The sequence below is a fragment of the Leucoraja erinacea genome, chromosome 3 (assembly GCF_028641065.1).
Source record: "Leucoraja erinacea ecotype New England chromosome 3, Leri_hhj_1, whole genome shotgun sequence".
Taxonomy (NCBI): domain Eukaryota; kingdom Metazoa; phylum Chordata; class Chondrichthyes; order Rajiformes; family Rajidae; genus Leucoraja; species Leucoraja erinaceus.
Window position 1 is genome coordinate 22,549,652 of NC_073379.1, and position 21,467 is coordinate 22,571,118.

General features: G+C 44.5%; 1 protein-coding gene and 1 long non-coding RNA gene across 2 annotated transcripts in view; one reads left to right on the forward strand and one right to left on the reverse strand.

Annotated features, from left to right (window-relative positions):
- Positions 1–21,467, reverse strand: part of zfyve28 (zinc finger, FYVE domain containing 28) — a 140,267-nt gene that overhangs the window by 54,616 nt on the left and 64,184 nt on the right. Inside the window, exons 6-7 of the mRNA XM_055632265.1 lie at positions 16,446–16,535; positions 10,315–10,416 (exon numbers count right to left, since the gene is read on the reverse strand). Of these exons, the coding sequence (XP_055488240.1) occupies positions 10,315–10,416; positions 16,446–16,535 (192 nt within the window). The remainder of the gene's footprint in view (positions 1–10,314; positions 10,417–16,445; positions 16,536–21,467) is intronic.
- Positions 206–4,538, forward strand: LOC129695377 (uncharacterized). Its single transcript, XR_008723150.1, has 2 exons — positions 206–250; positions 3,705–4,538. It is a non-coding gene; the product is annotated as an uncharacterized LOC129695377 (long non-coding RNA).

The window sequence follows — 21,467 nt, forward strand, 5'->3', positions numbered from 1 at the left end:
CCAACCGGTAATGTTAAACGGCCCCTAAACTTCACAGCTGTGTATATCTGGCTTATTAAAAGTTGGCTCCCCCCCCGGCTCTTTTAAAAGAACTTACCGTACACTGTGCTAGCCATCTTGACTACATCCCTTCTTTGTCCTGTGTGTGTGTGTGTGTGTGTGTGCGTGCGTGCGTGCGTGCGTGTGTGTGTGTGTGTGCGCGCGCATTCGTCTTCCGTGCTGACGGTCGATGCAGCTCGCGGTTTATCAGGTAAGTGCCCCCGAGCTTGAAAGTCGCAGACAGTTTGCTGAAAAGTCGCGTAAGTGAGACAGGCCCTTAGTGGGAGGAAGTAGTTGAAGTCGGTACAAAAATATTGAAAAGACATTTGGACAGATGCATGGATAGGAAAGGTTTAGAGGGATATGGGCCAAATGCAGGCAAATTGGACTAGTTTTGATGGTCAGCATGGACAAGTTGGACTAAAGAGTTTTTTTCCTGTGCTGTATGACTCCAACCCAATATAAACTAAAAAAGCTGAGATTTACAAAGAGCACTGAACCTTTGATTGTCCATATGGAGCTGCTGTGAAATGAAGCACTGTGGAAGTCTATTGCAAAGATCTTAGAGCAGAGCAAGATGGGCTACTCCTGCGAAATACAATGGGCTGACGTGTAGTACGCTACGGAGGGGATCCTGGGCATTTTTCCCCGCCCATTTTAGTAACTGGAGCCTACCTGACCCGACCCGACTCGCAGTGTAATCAATGTTGTGGGGCAACAGTTTGTGTGTGTGATATAGGGTTAGATTCATAATTCTGCTCTAAGATCTTTGGTCTGTTGTGTGGTAGTTAATAAAGGAACAGCATTAAAGCATTACACTCTGAACAAGATACATACCTAGACTCATCCATTTTGGTGATTTCTTGATTAAGAAACAACAGAACAAACATCTACCACTCACAACTATATTAAATTGAGATTGCAAGTTTCAAAAGCAGCAATTTTTTAATGACTTATGGGAACCGTCATGAGCAGTTATGACCTATTCCTCTTGGCTACCATCCCATCAAGCTGGGAAGATTGTTATTTTGAGAATACAACTGTGTTTCTGTAGTGGTTATAACAATAAAGAAAGCACGGGGCCCTGGGGAACAAATAGGAAACCGAACAGGGACATCCAGATCAAAACAGATGCGTGAAAAAGAGGTGTTGATCGGACAGTGGGAGGTATTCAATGTGAGGAAATTAATTAACAAAGAAAGACAGGTCTTACAGGATCTTGAATTCTCCAATGTTATGCAAATGGCCTGTCCCACTTGGCGATTTTTTCGGCGACTGCCGACGTCCTATCAGTGTTGCCAAAAGATTTTCAACATTTCAAAATCCAGCGGCGACAAAAAACATGTTTCGACACTTGAAAAAACGGCGCGCGCCATACGTCATCACGCCGCAAATTTTTCGGTGACCTGATACATCAGTCAATGATGCCGGCAGTCGCAAAGTGGGACAGGCTCTTAAAACTAACATTGAATTCTTCAATTTTAAGTAACTAAACACCAACACCACCCTCCATTTTTCCTTCCCCTCCATTCCCTGTTCCTCACCTGGATGCGGATCAATTTCTCCCACTGTCCCACCCCTTCCCCTTCCATGTATATCTCTTCCTCTGACTGCATAATTTATGCATCTTCTCTCCTTATCTCACAGCCTTTGTCTTCTTACAATCTCTGGCCTTTGTCCACCCATGTGCAATAGAACCTCCCTCACCTGTATCCAATTATCACTTAAGACAGGCACAAAATGCTGTAGTCACTCAGTGGGACAGGCAGCATCTCTGGAGAGAAAGAATGGGCGACGTTTCGGGTCGAGACCCTTCTTCAGACTGAGAGTCAGGGGAGAGGGAGTCTAGAGATATGAATTCTTGATTAGTACGAGTGTCAGAGGTTGTGGGGAGGCCAGAAAATAGGGTTAGGAAGGAGAGAGGAGATCAGCCATGATTGAATGGCAGAGTAGACTTGATGGGCCAAATGGCTTAATTCTCTCCTATCATTTAAGATCTTATGATGAAAGGGTTATGTGTGAAAACGACAGATCAAAGCAGACAATAAGGAAATGTAGAATGCATCATTGTTAGCCGAGGGGAAGGTGACATACGAGGCACATACAATCACAAAAATTAATCAGGAGGACAGTGAAACTAGTCAGAGAGCTAGGGTGGGGGAGAGAGAGGGGGAAAGCAAGGATTATTTGAAGTGAGAGAAATCAATATTCTTACCACTGAGTTGTAAGCTGCATTTGTATCTATCTTTGATGTATTTAAAGTATCTGCAGTTCCTTCCTCCACCTATCACTTGCCAGCCCTGGTGCCCCCCCCCCCCCCCCCCCCCAGTTTTCTTCCAACTTTTTCCCCCCACTATAGAAGGGTCCCAACCCAAAGCATCTCCTGCTCAGGTTCTCTAGAGATGCTGCCTGACCCCCTGAGTTACTCCAGCATTTTGTGTCCTTGTTTTGGTAAAGCATCTGCAGTTCCTTGTGTTTAGGCCTGCAGGGTGGTTACAAAGGATTTCAGTTAATAGTTGGGGAAGAACTCCATATATTCCCAATGATGATTTAAACAAAAATCAGAACTCAGGTCATAAAGGACGGGAATACTAAAGTGATGAATAGAGTGATGAATAAGGAACGTGTAGAACAGTGTGAAAAAGAAACATGAGTAAATGAACAGGGTCTTGTCCAAATAATATCTTGAAACTCTAACAAGAGCTGTTTATGTACTTCCTGCACCAAAGATAATGCAACAGATGTATTAAAGCATTGTTCAAAGGCTTGTAGCAAACACCAAGGTGGCTTTCATTTTTGATAGAGAACGGAGAGAGCAGTGTTGTTCAAATGAGAAAGGTGACGGATTTGTTGAATAAATCACCAAATTTTTTCCTGTTACAACTTATTTTAGAAGCATGAGGGCAGATGACAGTGGAATAGATAACAAATAACCAGCCAGAATGAATTCACATAATAATGAGGATATGCTTATGCAACATGACAGTGTTACGATGTTAAGAATTATGTTCTGCACTCTGTATCTTCCCCTTTGCTCTACCTGCTATACTTGAGTTTGACTTGAATTGGCTTATGTATGGTATATCTGATCTGTTTGTAAAGCATCCAAAGCTTTTCAATGTACCTCCGTACACGTGACAATAATACTAAACCTGACAGCAAACAATAAAAAACTGATACTGGAAAAAGAGATGTAAACAGAAGTAAATATTAAAAACTTAAAAGGACTAATATATATCTGCTAGGGAGTTGAACACTTCACACTAGCCCCAAGAGGCGAGATATAAGAAAATGTAAAGTTACTGTGAAAAATGTGAAAATCCAACCTGTTGGCAAAGAAATGTAAAAGAAACGTGAGGGACATCAAGTTTTATTAATCGTACCTAATTTTATTGGACATTAGAACCTTTTTCCCAGGATGAAGGTGAGATGGGCAAAGTTTAAAGGAGATGTGCAGGGCAAGTTTTCTTTTACACAGAGGATGGTGAGAGCCAGGAACATGCTGCCAGGAGTGGTAGTTGAGGTAGATATCATAGGGATATGGATTATGTACGGTTAGATAACAGGTGGTCTTGGCATGGTGTTCAGCATAGATAGTGTGAGCCAAAGGGCCTCTTCTTGTGTTCGATTATATTATAATTACTATTTTTCTCTTTTGACTTTAGAAACATAGCGTGGAAACAAGCCCTTCTGCCACCGAGTCCACCCAGCCAGTGATCACCTCGTACACTAGCACTATCCTTCCTACACACAAGCAACATCTAAAATTTGATCAAAGCTAATTAATATACACATCTTTACACCTTTGGGATGTAGGAGGAAATTGGAGCGCCTGGAGAAATCCCACGCAGTCACAGGGCGAACGTGCAAACTCAATACAGACAGCACCTGCAGTTGGGATCGAACCCGGGTCTCTGGCGCTGTAAGGTAGCAACTCTACCACTCCGCCACTGTGCTGTCCCCGACTCTGCACCAGACCGCATGAAATTGCAGAGTTTTAGATGTTGCCTAGTCCATCACACAGACCTGACTTTCCACCGTTGACTCCATCCACTCATCACACTGCCTTGGAAAAGCTGCTAACATAATCAAAGACTTGTCTCTCTCTAGGGTGGGAGATTGAAACTTCACGTGGTCCGCCCTGTTTCGACGAATGCAATCAACCTGGCGTGCAGAATCAAATAAGATCAAATAGAACGAGTTGTCCAACTTTAGGTTGTGTACGCTATATGTAACAAGAAGAAGTCCCTCTCTGTCATTCCTCCTTTTTCTTGCTCAAACTGGTAGGAATTATAGAAGCTTGAAAGCATGCACTACCAGACTCAGGCACAGCGTCCCATCTGTGATTAGTCTTCTGAACAATCCTGTCATTTGATTCACCTCTGCCACTGTGTTATACACCAAACATTTTGTTTTTGTTTATTATTGTGTTTACTACTGCAAGTAAGAATTTCATTGTTCCATTTTGGGACATATGACAATAAAACACTTGACCTCATTGTGGACATTGGACTATGGAACTGATGTGCTACATTGCTGAGAACTATATTCTGTGCTATATATCTTCCCCTTTGCTCTATCTATTGTATTGGAGTTTGACAATTATATTTATGTATAATATTATCTGATCTGATTGGATAGCATACAAAATAACTCTTTTCACATGTCGATAATAATCCTAAATCAAAACTTGTCTGCTATTTTAGTTACTTCTCAAAAATTTATTGTATCCATCAGGCATAAATTAATAATAGGTACACAAAAATGCTGGAGAAACTCAGCGGGTGCAGCAGCATCTATGGAGCGAAGGAAATAGGCGATGTTTCAGGCCGAAACCCTTCTTCAGACTGATGGGGGGTGGGGGGGGGGGGGGGAAGAAGGAAGGAAAAAGGGAGGAGGAGGAGCCCGAGGGCGGGGGGATGGGAGGAGACAGCTCGAGGGTTAAGGAAGGGGAGGAGACAGCAAGGGCTAGCAAAACTGGGAGAATTCAACGTTCATGCCATCCGGACGCAAGCAGCCCAGGCTGAATATGAGGTGCTGTTCCTCCAATTTCCGGTGTTGCTCACTCTGGCAATGGAGAAGACCCAGGACAGAGAGGTCGGATTGAGAATGGGAGGGGGAGTTGACGTGCTGAGCCACCGGGAGTTCAGGTAGGTTATTGCGGACTGAGCGGAGGTGTTCGGCGAAACGATCGCCCAATAGGTACACAAAAATGCTGGAGAAACTCAGCGGATGCAGCAGTGGAAGCAGACTAGAGGAAGCAACTGATTGGGTGCAACCTCAGGTTAGCATTTGTGCTTTCTGGTTAAAGGTACAGTGCTTTAGTAAAGGTACAGTGAGCTAAGGGTACAGTGGGCTAAGGGTACAGTGCTTTAGTAAAGTTGCAGTGCTTTAGTAAAGGTACAGTGAGCCAAGGGTACAGTGGGCTAAAGGTACAGTGCTTTCTGTTTATATAATAAAGGTGCAGTTTAAAGGTCAAGAGGGAGCAGCTGTTGTGAGTCAGATACCTGCTGATTTCTCCCAGCAGTTTCTATTGTATTATACTTGTATCGGATCCAGGGTAAGGCGGGAGAATGAGTCAGAGCAGTGTACTGTTCTGGATGTCAGATGTGGGAGGTCATGGTGTCGGATGGCCCTCCAGACGTCCACATCTGCTCCAGGTGCAGCGAGATGGGGCTCCTAAGGGACCGTATTAGGATCCTGGAGCAGCAGCTCGATGACCTCTGTCTGATCAGGGAGAGTGAGGAGGTCATAAAGGGGAGTTATAGGGAGGTGGTCACTCCAAAACCACGGGAGAGAGACATGTGGGTCACGCTAAGGAAGGGCAAGGGGCAGAGGCAGGAACGTGTGAGTACTCCAATGTCAGTACACCTTGCAAATAAGTACTCCTGTTTGAGTACGGATGGGGGTGACAGCCTACCCGGGGGTAGCGACAGCGGACGGGCCTCCAGCACAGAGACCGGCCCTGTTGCTCTGAAAGGTAGGGAAAAAAAGAAGAGGGCAATAGTAATTGGGGACTCTATTGTTAGGGGGTCGGATAGGTGATTCTGTGGACGCAGTCGGGAGACCAGGATGGTGGTCTGCCTCCCTGGTGCCAAGGTCTCGGACGTGTCTCAACGCATCCAAGATATCCTGAAATCAGAGGGAGAGGAGCCTGAGGTCGTGGTACATATAGGTACCAATGACATAGGTAAAAAAAGGGAAGAGGTCCTGAAGGGAGGATTTAGGGAGTTGGGAGGAGAGTTAAGGAAAAGGACCAAAAAGGTAACAATCTCAGGATTACTGCCTGTGCCACGCGACAGTGAGAGTAGGAATGGAGCGAGGTGGAGGATAAATGCGTGGCTGAAAGACTGGTGCAGAGGGCAGGGATTCAAGTTTCTGGATCATTGGGACTTCTTTTGGGGAAGGTGGGACCTGTACAGAAAGGATGGGTTGCACTTGAACCCGAGGGGGACCAATATCCTAGCGGGGAAATTTGCAAAGGCTACTGGGGAGACTTTAAACTAGAATGGTTGGGGCGAGGGACTCAAATAGAGAAAGCTAGTAGACAGAATGGGAGGCAGGAAGCAGAAAAGGGAAGCACTCGGACACAAGGGGAGAAAGAAAAAAAAGGAAATAAACAGAGAATAAGAGACGGGGGGTTTCTTAAATGTGCATATTTAAATGCTAGGAGCATTGTAAGAAAGGTGGATGAGCTTAGAGTCTGGATAGACACCTGGAAGTATGATGTTGTGGCGATCAGTGAAACATGGTTGCAGGAGGGCTGTGATTGGAAACTAAATATTCCAGGATTTCGTTGCTTCAGGTGTGATAGAATTGGAGGGGCAAGAGGAGGAGGTGTTGCATTGCTAGTCAGGGAAGATATTACAGCAGTGCTTTGGCAGGATAGATTGGAGGGCTCATCTAGGGAGGCTATTTGGGGGGAACTGAGAAGTGGGAAAGGTGTAGCAACACTTATAGGGGTGTATTATAGACCGCCAAATGGGGAACGAGAATTGGAAGAGCAAATATGTAAGGAGATAGCAGGTAGTAGTAGTAAGCACAAGGTAGTGATTGTGGGAGATTTCAACTTTCCACACATAGACTGGGAAACACATTCTGTAAATGGGCTGGATGGTTTGGAGTTTGTAAAATGTGTGCAGGATAGTTTTTTGCAGCAATACATAGAGGTACCTACTAGAGGAGGGGCAGTGCTGGACCTCTGGTTAGGAAATGAGACGGGACAGGTGGTGGAGGTATGCGTTGGGGAGCACTTCAGGTCCAGTGATCACAATACCATTAGTTTCAATATAATTATGGAGAGGGTCAGAACTGGATCTAGGGTTGAGATTTTTGATTGGAGAAAGGCTAACTTTGATGAGATGCGAGATGATTTAAAAGGAGTGAACTGGGACAATTTGTTTTATGGGAAAGATGTAGAAGAAAAATGGAGGACATTTAAAGGGGAAATTTTAAGAGTACAGAATCTTTATGTTCCTGTTCAGTTGAAAGGAAACAGTAAAAATTGGAAAGAGCCCTGGTTTCAAGGGAAATTGGACATCTTGTTCGGAAAAAGAGGGAGATCTACAATAATTATAGGCAGCATGAAGTAAATGAGGTGCTTGAGGAGTATAAGGAATGTAAAAAGAATCTTAAGAAAGAAGAAATTAGCAAAGCTAAAAGAAGATATGAGGTTGCTTTGGCAAGTAAGGTGAAAGTAAATCCAAAGGGTTTCTACAGCTATATTAATAGCAAAAGGATAACAAGGGATAAAATTGGTCCATTGGAGAGACAGAGTGGACAGCTATCTGCAGAGCCAAAAGAGATGGGGGAGATATTGAACAATTTTTTTTCTTCGGTATTCACCCAGGAGAAGGATATTGAATTATGTGAGGTAAGGGAAACTAGTAGAGTAGCTATGGATACTATGAGGTTCAAAGTAAAAGAAGTACTGACACTTTTGAAAAATATAAAAGTGGATAAGTCTCCAGGTCCTGACAGGATATTCCCTAGGACATTGAGGGAAGTTAGTGTAGAAATAGCCGGGGCTATGACAGAAATATTTCAAATGTCATTAGAAACGGGAATAGTCCCCGAGGATTGGCGTACTGCGCATGTTGTTCCATTGTTTAAAAAGGGTTCTAAGAGTAAACCTAGCAATTATAAACCTGTTAGTTTGACTTCAGTGGTGGGAAAATTAATGGAAAAGATACTTAGAGATAATATATATAAGCATCTGGATAAACAGGGTCTGATTAGGAACAGTCAACATGGATTTGTGCCTGGAAGGTCATGTTTGACTAATCTTCTTGAATTTTTTGAAGAGGTTACTAGGGAAATTGACGAGGGTAAAGCAGTGGATGTTGTCTATATGGACTTTAGTAAGGCCTTTGACAAGGTTCCTCATGGAAGGTTGGTTAAGAAGGTTCAACTGTTGGGTATAAATGCAGGAATAGCAAGATGGATTCAACAGTGGCTGAATGGGAGAAGCCAGAGGGTAATGGTGGATGGCTGTTTATCGGGTTGGAGGCAGGTGACTAGTGGGGTGCCTCAGGGATCTGTGTTGGGTCCTTTGTTGTTTGTCATGTACATCAATGATCTGGATGAAGGTGTGGTAAATTGGATTAGTACGTATGCAGATGATACCAAGATAGGGGGTGTTGTGGATAATGAAGAGGATTTCCAAAGTCTACAGAGTGATTTAGGCCATTTGGAAAAATGGGCTGAAAGATGGCAGATGAAGTTTAATGCTGATAAATGTGAGGTGCTACACCTTGGCAGGACAAATCAAAATAGGACGTACATGGTAAATGGTAGGGCATTGAAGAATACAGTTGAACAGAGGGATCTGGGAATAACCGTGCATAGTTCCTTGAAGGTGGAATCTCATATAGATAGGGTGGTAAAGAAAGCTTTTGGTATGCTAGCCTTTATAAATCAGAGCATTGAGTATAGAAGCTGGGATGTAATGTTAAAATTGTACAAGGCATTGGTGAGACCAAATCTGGAGTATGGTGTACAATTTTGGTCGCCCAATTATAGGAAGGATGTCAACAAAATAGAGAGAGTACAGAGGAGATTTACTAGAATGTTGCCTGGGTTTCAACAACTAAGTTACAGAGATAGGTTGAATAAGTTAGGTCTTTATTCTCTGGAGCGCAGAAGGTTAAGGGGGGACTTGATAGAGGTCTTTAAAATGATGAGAGGGATAGACAGAGTTGATGTGGACAAGTTTTTCCCTTTGAGAATAGGGAAGATTCAAACAAGAGGACATGACTTCAGAATTAAGGGACAGAAGTTTAGGGGTAACAAGAGGGGGAACTTCTTTACTCAGAGAGTGGTAGCGGTGTGGAATGAGCTTCCAGTGGAAGTGGTGGAGGCAGGTTCGTTGGTATCATTTAAAAATAAATTGGATAGGCATATGGATGAGAAGGGAATGGAGGGTTATGGTATGAGTGCAGGCAGGTGGGACTAAGGGAAAAAAAGTTGTTCGGCACGGACTTGTAGGGCCGAGATGGCCTGTTTCCGTCCTGTAATTGTTATATGGTTATATGGTTAACCTCCGCATGGATTAAATAAGCTGATTTACATCGGGGAGACTAATCTTCCCAAAATAAATACATCACTTCCCACTTGAGAAGGCTAATAAAACCAGACGTGACGAATGGCAGGGCCCCAGTGAGCACTGAGAAACAGAGGGACTTGATCTACAACATCAAACATCCCACAAAGTGGCAGCACAGGTGGATAAAGTGGTGGAGAAATTGAAGAACAAAATTCCACTGGTTATTCTCTGCCCACCTTACCACCAGTAAAATAAGAGCAGGTGTAACTAATAGAATATTTGAGCATGGAAGCTTTGGTCCAAGTATTGAAGGCAAACAGAGGTAAACCAGCTTAGATGGGGCACCTTGGTCTACATGGACGAGCTCGTCTGAAGGGCCTGTTTCCATGCTCTATGACTCTGAGAAGCATGTAGAATTTCTTCACCACTTTATCTGCCTGCGCTGCTACCTTCAGGGATATTTGGACTCTGACATCAACGGGCATCCCCACTTTTGGCACAATACAAGGTTGGTGAAGCAGCTGCGATGCTGGCACAAGGTATACGGTTCTGAGGAATCCCTGCAACAATATCCCAGGGCTGTAATCATCGTCTTCCAACAACCACTGCCTTCTTCCTTTGAGACTCAATCTGTGAAATACTATATATACCACTTAAGACCACTGACAGGGCTTTTCAATGCAGTTGACAATACATCATGGAGAAGAAATGAAAGGGACTGTTTAACCCACCTTATTTTTTGCAGCAAAGTGCGAAATGGTCGAAATAAATCGGACATATCCTCTGGCTTGCGTTCCAAATTCAAAGGCCCCTCAGGAAAAACCAATAAACCACTTCAAAAAATATTTTGGGGGAGAAAAGGGATGACAGTTAGTATTAAAAAGGTCACAATGTTCTTCTGTCACCAATATTGTACAAGTGTACAAGAGTTAATTCAATAAAATTAAATTTCCTGCAACGCATTCAGTTGAAAGTAAATAATAAATACTGAACAAACTGGTTATGCAACTAAATTAGTACAAGAATACTACAGCATTGTGTTTCATTTGTGCTAATTCTTCAGGTGGCAGATGATCTTCAAATAGTTGAAGAGAGACAAGCTTGCAAATCTACACACAGCAATGTTCGGATTAATATAAAATGCTTACGTGGCTAATACATTTTTCCCCTACTGTCAACGATATTCCTTTTGCATTTTGATTGAGGCACAAAATCAAAATTTTGCCCACGCGTTTATAGGTCGCATTTGTACACTTTATCTAGTGAAAACATTTCATGCACAGATGTTTAGTGGATGTTGGCAAAGCTCCATGTACTCATCAGCATTACCGCTTAAGGGATTGGAGCTGTTTATTATCTACTATTTTGTCATTGGGCATGCTAAACTGAATTCTTGCAGCTTAACTGCAAGCCGAACCACCTCACACTCTTTTCACTCTGTCTGGACTTTATGGACATATAATCCAACAAAGGTGGCGATAGAGGAAATTATTCAAGCGTTTTGAGATGTGCTATTCTTTAACCCTTGTACATGAATCAGCAGATTTATTTTGGTTTTACATCTTTGCTTTTCCAATCACCTCTCCTCAAGTTTCAAGAAAATGAATCCTGTATATTTATGCAGGTCAGAGGCAGCATCCGGGCCATCAGTGAAGCGGTCAATGTGCATCCAAGCAATCAGCGTTTGCAGAATATTTGTTTAGCTGAGAGTGACCCTGTTCCCAATTAATGTCAGAAGGGGCAATAAACATTTATCATGTGCAGACTCTCACAACCCCAGGCACGCTGTGGTTTAACTGCATGTGACACCAAGGGCATTCTCGGCTGTGAGGAGTCAACGCAACTTAGGAAGAATCCTGACCTGATTCAATGACTCACTGAACACCGGGAAGGTTGAAGCTGTCAGCTTCCTGCTCCCTATCTTGTGAAGTGTCCCCGCTTTGCTATCAAGTGTCCAAAATGATGTCCTGGCGGTCACAGCGTCACATTTAATTTAGTTTAGTTTGGTTTAGAGATACAAAGCGGAAACAGGTCCTTAGGCCTACCGAGTCCGCATTGACCAGCGATCCCCACACATTAACACTAGCCTGTGCACACTAGGGACAATTTTACATTTGCACCAAGCCAATGAACCTACAAACCTGTACGTCTTTGGAGCGCAGGAGGAAACCGAAGATCTCGGAGAAAACCCACGTGAGTTACAGGGAGAACGTACAAACTCCATACAGATAAACTCCCGTAGTCAGGATCGAACACAGGTCTCTGGCGCTGTATGGCAGTAGCTCTACTACTGCGCCACCATCCTGCCCTAATGTAGAGATGAACTTTGGAGCTAACACACACTTGTTAAACACCAATCAACTTGGTCAACGGTGTTCCATACTTTCCAAACATGACTAGCCAGGTCGTGGTTTAATGAATTTCAGATCGTACAACTGATAATGGAAGTGCATAATACACAATATAGTCTTCACCACATCAAAAACTGCAGCAGGATTTCTTCAGCACGCTTACTGGGCAATCATCACAAAACCAATCCACTTGGGAACTGATTAAATCTAAACAAAATGCACAGGATTTAAATTTTCTGTCAGTGTTCTTTTAGAATATATTAGATAATCTGGCTGCTCAAATGGAATCAGAAGCAAAATGGACTTGATTAATGACACGCCAGATATAAAGGGGTCTTAATGCTCCCTGCATCATAATTGAGTTCAAACACTGCCAGCTGGGTATGCGTTAAGGATCTTTCACTGAGTGGAATCCATGATAATCAGTCCTTTAGTTCTGTGCCTAATGAAATCAGAACTTGGCTATAATAAGAGGCAATCACTGCTCAACACAAACAAAGTGCGTATCATATCACATGCATGCTGATTCATGCCTTTTTTTTTTTAAATGCAGCAATGCAAAACATAATCCTTCATTTTTAAAGGGAACCGGATTGCAAGCAGTGGAACAGACAGACCACACAGTATCACGCACACAATTTGGTGACCTGCTGGAACAAATCCGAAACAAAAAAGCATGCTGGGCATTTTACAAGAGTAACTAAGGATGGATTTAAAGGGGAAGAGAGTACAGGAAAGGTTACGAAAGACATCCGAATTAATGGGATTGAAAGTTCAAGAAGGATTAAGAGAGTAAGTTCGAGTGAGAGAGGAGGTGATTACCTAATTAAAAGTGTTATATATGAATGTGCAAAGTATAAGAAATAAAGTGGATGAGCTTAACACTCAGTTAGAAATTGGTAAAAATAATGTTGTGGGAGTTATCTACAGGCCCCCAAACAGTAGCCTGAAGTTGCATCAGGAGTTAAAATTTAGCATGCAACAAAGGTAATGCAATGGTGGTTGTGGGAGATTTCAACATGCAGATAGACTGGGAAAATCAGTTTGATGCTGGACCCAAATAAAGGGAGTTTGTGGAGTGCCTCTGGGATGGATTCTTAGAGCAGCTTGTACTGGAGCCTAGCAGGGAAAAGACAATTCTGGATTTAGTGTTGTGCCATGAACCGGATTTGATAAAGGAACTCAAAGTAAAGGAACCATTAAGAGATAGTGACCATAATATGAGACGTTTTAATCTGCAATTTGAGAGGAAGAAGGTAAAATCGGAAGTGTCAGTATTGCAGTTGCACAAAAGGGGACTATGGAGGAATGAGGGCGGAGCTGGCCAAAGTTGACTGGAATGAGACCCCTAGCAGGGATGACGGTGGAACAGTAATGGCAGGTATTTCTGGGAATAATCCAGAAGATGCAGGATCATTTCATTCCAAAGAGGAAGAAAGATATTAAGGACAGTAAGAGGCGACCGTGGCTGACAAGGGAAGTCAAGGACAGTATATACAAAAAGGTATAACATAGGAAAGATGAGCTGGAAGCCAGAGGATTGGGAAACTTTTAAAGATCAAACGAAGGTAACTAAAGAGGAAATATGGGGAGAAAAGATGAAGTACAAAGGTAAGCTAGCCAAGAATATAAAGGAGGATAGTAAAATCTTCTTTAGGCATGAGAAGAGGAAATAATTAGTTAAGACAAATGTGGGTCCCTTGAAGACAGAAACAGGTGAATTTATTATGGGGAACAAGGAAATGGCAGACGAGTTGTACGGTTACTTTGGTTCTATCCTCACTACGGAAGACATGAACAATCTCCCATACGTAGTAGGGAACAGAGGACCTAGGGTGATGGAGGAACTGATTTGATAAGGGAACTCAAAGTAAAGGAACCATTAGGAGATAGTGACCATAATATGATACGTTTTAATCTAATTAATTTAATTTAATTAGTGATCATTTTTCAATTCAATAGATTCTGGATCGGTTCCTGTGGATTGGAGAGTAGCTAGTGTTATCCCACTTTTCAAGAAAGGAGGGAGAGAGAAAGCAAGGATTATAGACCAGTTAGCCTGACATCCGTGGTGGGGAAGATGCAGGAGTCGGTTATCATAGATGTAATAGCGGCGCATTTGGATCGCAGTAACAGGATCAGTCCGAGTTTGAAACATATAAGATTGTTAAAGGTTTGGACACGCTAGAGGCAGGAAACATGTTCTCAATGTTGGGGGAGTCCAGAACCAGGGGCCACAGTTTAAGAATAAGGATAAAGCCATTTAGAACGGAGACGAGTAAACACTTTTTCTCACAGAGAGTGGCGAGTCTGTGGAATTCTCTGCCTCAGAGGGCGGTGGAGGCAGGTTCTTTGGATGCTTTCAAGAGAGAGTTAGATAGGGCTCTTAAAAATAGCGGAGTCGGGGGATATGGGGAGAAGGCAGGAACGGGGTACTGATTGGGGATGATCAGCCATGATCACATTGAATGGCAGTGCTGGCTCAAAGGGCCAAATGGCCTACTCCTGCACCCATTGTCTATTGAGTCAATATGGATTTACGAAAGGGAAATCATGCCTGACAAATCTTCTGGAATTTTTTTAGGATGTAACAAGTAAAATGGACAAGGGTGAGCCAGTGAATGTAGTGTACCTGGACTTACAGAAAGCCTTTGATAAGGTCCCACACAGGAGATTAGTGGGCAAAATTAGAGCACATGGTATTGGTGGTAGGGTATTGACATGGATGGAAAATTGGTTGGCAGACAGGAAACAAAGAGTAGGGATTAACTGGTCCTTTTCAGAATGGCAGGCAGTGACTAGTGGGGTACAGCATGGATCGGTGCTGGGACCGCAGCTATTTACAATATACGTTAATTTAGATCAGGGGCCTCCTGCCCACCACAAGATTTTATCCGGCCCGCAGCAAGCTCAGCGCAGGACGGAGCAAAGATCTGTATGCTCTATGATCTTTGGGACGGAGCATGTGTTAGTTACATGTCGAGTCGATTCGAGTCAGGGAGCATGGCAGCCCGGAGTTGCTCTTAGTATTGTTACCGGGTAGGTCCTTCGAATTGTCAGAGCCGAGCCATCACAGGGCTGCCATGAAGAAGGGTGCAATGGGGGATGGGGGGGGGGGGGGGTTGTTCGGCGGCGACGGCCAGAATGGCCAGCGGGGAGTTATAACATGTGATCGTTCCTCTCTGCCCTCTCGCTTTCTGGCCTCTCTCTTTTTAACCTTTACCTTTCTGCCCCCTCTCTTTCTGCCCCCCATCTCTCTCTGCCTCCTCTCTCCCCATCTCCCCTCTATCTGCATGCCCTCTCTCTCTCTCTCTCTGTGCCCTCTCTCTCTCTACCCCTCTATCTCCCTCTGCATCTCTCTCTCCTCCCCTCTCTGCATCTCTTTCTCTGCCTGCCTCTCTCTCCCTCCCCCCCCGCTCTCTCTCTCTCTCTCTCTCTCTCTCTCTCTCCCTCCCTCTCTGTCTCTGCCCTCCCTCTATCTCCCCCCCTCTCTCTCTCTTTGCCATCTGCCTCTATCTCTCTCTCTCATTAAATTTATAAAACTGACATTTCTTTATTTTTTCCTATGGCCCGCAAAACCTTGGTACACAACGGATTTCTCTGCAATATTTTGCATGTAAATAAATATTAAATGCATGCATTAAAATCTTTGCCTAACAAAATTAAATTTGTGCCTTTAATACCAGGCACGGAAGAGAAAATGTGTTTGAGACAATAAAAACATTTAATATGCATTACTACATTTTGTCTTCCTCAGGGACCCAAGATGCGCCAGTTTTCAGCATCTGGTCTGTGAGCAGCTTCAACCAACTCACTGTTATTGTTTTGTTCTGGATATTAAAAGGTTTAACAGTTGATTTTAGAGACACAGCATGGAAACAGGCCCTTCGGCCCACTGAGTCCACGCTGACCATTGATCACCTGCTCTCACTAGTCCTATGTTATCCCACTCTCACATCCGTTCCCTAAGCACGAGGGAGAATTCGACAGAGGCCAATTAACCTACAAACCTACTTGTCTTTTTTGATGTGGGAGGAAACCAGAGCACCCGGATGAAACCCGTGCAGTCACAGGGAGAACGTGCAAACTCCACATGGACAACACCCAAGGTTAGGGTCAAATCTGTGTTTCTGCTGCTGTGTGGCAGCAGCTCTACCAGCTGTGCCACTGTGCAGCTCTTCAATTCTTCAATTCCAAGAACGGGGCTTTAATGCTGCTGGCTGGATTACCCAGCTGTGGCCAACTGGAACAATGTGAATGGTGCTTAACCAAATTCAACCTGTCATTGTTGGATAAAGGGACTCAATTATTGGAATATACCAACACCTACTACCTAAAGTGGTTTGAAAGTCCCCCATTGTAGATCTTTATAGTCCACTGAATCTGGTTTTATTATCGTGTGATGCATTTGGTTGTATTATGCGAATGATAAATTTGAAACTTGGATGTGAAACAGCAAGAATTGGCATTTTATAAAATTATCTTTCAAGTGTTGGAAAAAAGATACTTACCAGATTATGGCCAGTCGAGGAATTGTAAACATTAATGCTGGCTCATAGTCATCAATCAAATCTTGTGTGAGGTATCCAAGCTTTAAGGCCCTGCAAATGAATCCACGGTTAAATGTTTGTAACAAAATATCAAGAATGAAGATGAATATTGTACCAATGCATGAAGCACCGGCTGCCTACAAAAAGCCCCTCCCTCCTCATCCTAACCATGTAACTCGAGTGAAACATAAGGTGCAAGAACGTTGACACAAGATTCCAGCATCTGCAGGCGTTTGTGTCAAGATTCCAGCATCTGCTGTCTGAAGAAGGGCATTGAGCTGAAACGTTATCTGTTCATTTCCCTCCATGGATGGTGCCTGGCCTGCCGGCTTCCTCCAGCACTTTGTTTGTGCTCAAGTATTGAGTGTGACCAACTTAGGGATGATACGGTTGAGGGTTCAAGCTAGAGGCTTCAGCATGTGAATGGCTGCTGTTGTGCTAAACATGCCTATGAAATGCTGATATTACAGCATTTCATAGGCATGTTTAGCACAACAGCAGCCATGGCTTTATATTTGTTAAACGATGCAGACAGTTACCCTCTGCCAATAATAAAGATTCAAGAAACTGCAGATGCTGGAAGCTTGAGCTAACACAAAGTTCTGGAGGAACTCAGTGGGTCAAACAGCATCTGTGGAGGAAATGGAGTGATAACGTTTCGATGAGTGGTCTGAAGAAGGGTCACACGACATCTTCTGATCACTCCCTCCACAGATGCTGCCTGATCCGCTGAGTTCCAACAGCACTTCGTGTTTTAGTAAAGAAGGTACAGTCTGCTAATCTGTCTCCAGAAACAGGAAGTCATGCTGCCTCGACAAGGCCATCAACATAATCACCCCGGACACTCCCACTTCTCTACACTTCTTCCCACCCTGCTTCCTGTAAGGACTCCATCCCCTACTCCCAATTCCTCCATCTACGCCGCATCTGCTCCACGGATGAGGCGTTCCACACCAGGACATCTGAAATGTCCTCATTATTCAGGGAACGGGGGTTCCCCTCCTCCACCATAAATGAGGCTCGCACCAGGGTCTCTTCCATACCCCGCAACACTGCTCTCTCTCCCCATCCCCGCACTCGCAATAAGGGCCGAGTCCCCCTAGTCCTCACCTTTCACCCCACCAGCCGTCACATACAAAAAGTAATCCTCCGTCAGTTTTGCCACCTCCAACGTGACCCCACCACTCGCCACATCTTCCCATCTCCCCCCATATCTGCCTTCCGCAAAGACCGCTCCCTCCATAACTCCCTTGTCAATTCTTCCCTTCCCTCTCGGTCCACCCCCTCCCCGGGCACTTTCCCTTGCAACCGCAAGAGATGCAACACTTGTCCCTTTACCTCCCCCCTCGACTCCATTCAAGGACCCAAGCAATCGTTCCAGGTGCGACAGAGGTTTACCTGCATCTCTTCCAACCTCGTCTATTGCGTCCGCTGCTCTAGATGTCAGCAGATCTATATCGGTGAGACCAAGCGGAGGTTGGGCGATCGTTTCGCCGAACACCTCCGCTCGGTCCGCAATAACCAAGCTGACCTCCCGGTGGCTCAGCACTTCAACTCCCCCTCCCACTCCGTCTCCGACCTCTCTGTCCTGGGTCTCCTCCATGGCCACAGCGAGCAGCACCGGAAATTGGAGGAACAGCACCTCATATTCCATTTGGGGAGTCTGCACCCCAGGGGCATGAACATCGAATTTCCCAATTTTGTTAGTCCTTGTTGTCTCCTCCCCTTCCTCAGCCCCCCTGCTGTCTCCTCCCATCCCCCAGCCTTCGGGCTCCTCCTCCTTTTCCCTTTCTTGTCCCCACCCACCCCCGCCCCCGATCAGTCTGAAGAAGGGTTTCGGCCCGAAACGTTGCCTATTTCCTTCGCTCCATAGATGCTGCTGCACCCCCGCTGAGTTTCTCCAGCTTTTTTGTGTAACCTATTCTCCAGCATCTGCAGTTCCCTCTTAAACTCCCACTTCTCTCCTCTCCCGCCTGGCAAAAGGTACAGAAGTGTGAAAACGCACCTCCAGATTCAGGGACAGTTTCTTCCCAGTTGTCATCGAGCAACTGAACCATCCAATCAACAACTAGAGAGCGGTCCCATGCTACCATCTACCTGATTGAAGACCCTCGGACTATCTTTAATCGGATTTTACTGGACTTTACCTTGCACTATATGTTCTTCCCTTTATCCTGCATCTGTACATTGTAAACAGCTTGATTGTGATCATGCATAGTCTTATGGCTGACTGGATAGCAGACAACAAAAAGCTTTTCACTGTACCTCGGTACACGTGACAATAAACTAAACTAAAGTTCTGCTGGCGTTGTGACCACATGGCACTACCCCTTGAATTGCCATCATCCAACTCCCTCCCAAAAAAAAACCAGAACAATTAATTGGTTACACATCTCTCTGCAGTTTGCATCATTTCACTGCACTGCATCTCACATTAGTTTTCATAATAGAAAACACACTTCAATACAATTCAATACACAAAGCAGCTTTAGGCCATTAGTAAAGTATGGCAAGACCCTCACTCAATTCATCTTTCCTCTCCCTCCAATGCTTGTATCAACCAAACACAATTGTCAACGTTATTCAGGTCTTAAAACAGCAAGAAATCTTTTTGATGCACATCTTACAAATGCATCATTTTCAGATTAGTTTGTTCCAGTTTTTTTTCCCTTGGATAAATTCTTTCTACCCTTCTCTATTCAAAATAACCTCATCGTTAAATAATTTTTCCTTCCATCCCCTTTCTGTAGTACTTAAAATTATTGATTAGCAACTGCTAAAATTAGATAACTTGAGATATAAACCAGCCTTATTGCACAGCATCGACAGATATGAAATTGTCTCCGACTACTATCAATAAAACTGGTTGGCAGCAAGTTTATAAAAGGCAAAGCTATGGAACATAACCTGGTGCAGTTCAGCTTTTTTAAGATCTTTACATGTGCAAACAATTCAGGACTGTTATTAAATACAAACTGACTTCCCCACAATAGATGGTTGGATAGCAACCAACCATTGTTTTGCTTCATTCCAATGAATCAGGACCCATACATGCCTCGGGAAAATACCATTCCAAGTTATTACAGAGCAAACCAGTATAGCAAGAATAACAAAAACACATGGCCAATTATATTTAAAGCACAGATAATGTTCACATGAAGTACTCAGGCTTGCTGCATTCCAAAGTCACTGCCAGTTTTCCCAACCGGAGCAAGAGAGTCTGCTGCACAGAACCAGTCAAGTGGCTGGAGAGTCATTTGATCATCGCTTCAAAGTGATAAAATGACATGTTATTACATCTAACCTGTTAAAATGTACCCAGTGTCAAGGCTAATGTTCTCCTCAACACACTATGCCGCCCCCCCCCCCCCCCCCCCCCCCCCCCCCCCCCCCACCCCCCCCCCCCCCCCCCCCCCACCCCCCCCCCCCCCCCCCCCCCCCCCCCCCCCCCCCCCCCCACCAACCCCAACAACTAACAGCTCACAGTGGCGCAGCGGTGGAGTTGCTGCCTTACAGCAAAATGCAGCATTGAAGACCCGGGTTCGATCCCGACTACGGGCGCTGTCTGTACGGAGTTGTACGTTCTCCCCGTGACCTGTGTGATTCTCTGAGATCTTTGGTTTCCTCCCACATTCCAAAGATAAAAAGGTTTGTAGATTAATTGACTTGATAAATGTAAAAATTGTCCAGTATAAAATTGTCCAACTTCACGTATAGTCCCTGGTGGACTCGTCGGAAGGTACAAGGCTTAAAAACAGATACCATCACTTTGGCAAAATCAAAGTGCTGGAGTAACAAAGATAGACAAAATGATAGAGTAACTCAGCGGGTCAGGGACCTTTCTTCAGACCCCTAATGCAATCAGTCTAACGAAGGGTCCCGACCAAAAACAACACATATCCCATTTTCTCCCGAGATGCTGCCTGACCCCGCTGAGTTACTCCAGCACTTTGTGTCTATCTTTCGTATGAACCAGCATCTGCAGTTCTTTCTTATTACATGTTGGAGTGACATAGCAGGTCAAGCAGCATCTCTAAAGAACAGGGACATGCAATGTTTCAGGTTGGGACCCGTCTTCAGACCGAGTGTATTAGGATCCCGACCGGAAACGTCGCCGGTTCATGTCCACGGATGTTGCCTGACCCGCTGAGTTACGCCAGCACTTCAAGATTCAAGAGAGTTTATTATACACACACACATAAATAAGCAGATAAAGTGCAATGGGCTATTAATGTTCACTTTGTTTATTGCTTAAAATTCCAGCAGCTGCAGTTTCTTGCGTCTACAATCAACGGCATTTGTAGGCCAAGTTTTTATATAAACTGCCTGCTCATTTTCCCTCCATAAACCTTTGTACAAAGCTGTGTGCATTCATGTGCATCCAAGTGCTGGAGTACCTCAGCAGGTTGAATGAAGCTTGATTTGTCACACATGCAAGCGTACAGTGAAATTCATGCTGCATATATTACACATGCAGGCGTCCCCATTTTTTAATGCCAATATTCAAAGCATGGTCAACCTGCGTGCTTGATGTACTGGAGCAGTTCCCGCAGACCGACGTCCCCCTCGCCTGGCCATCTTTACGTCTCGGGGACACCTCCTGCAGCCTACCTGAAGGAGCTAAAGGCATTACCCCGGTTCACCCTCCCACCAGTGCTTGCTCTTCGCGTCCGACTTCTCCAACTCCCTCCTCGTTACAACCGTCTGCGGAACTTTCAGAGGGGTTCCCGATCCCACCGACTGACAAGCCTTCAGGCGGGTTCCTGGTCCCAAGTCATCAGGCGAGGTCCTGCCGAGCCTTTGGGCGGACTCAGACAGGCCTTCAGGTGGGCTCCAACTAGCTGATCAGACAGCACTGCTGAAAAATATGGATAGGTGACGTTACGGGTTGGGAATCTTCTTCAGACCCGACCCCAAACGTCTGTCCTTGTTCTCCAGAAAACTTACCTGTCCTGCTAAGTTTCTCTAGCACTTTTTTCAAAA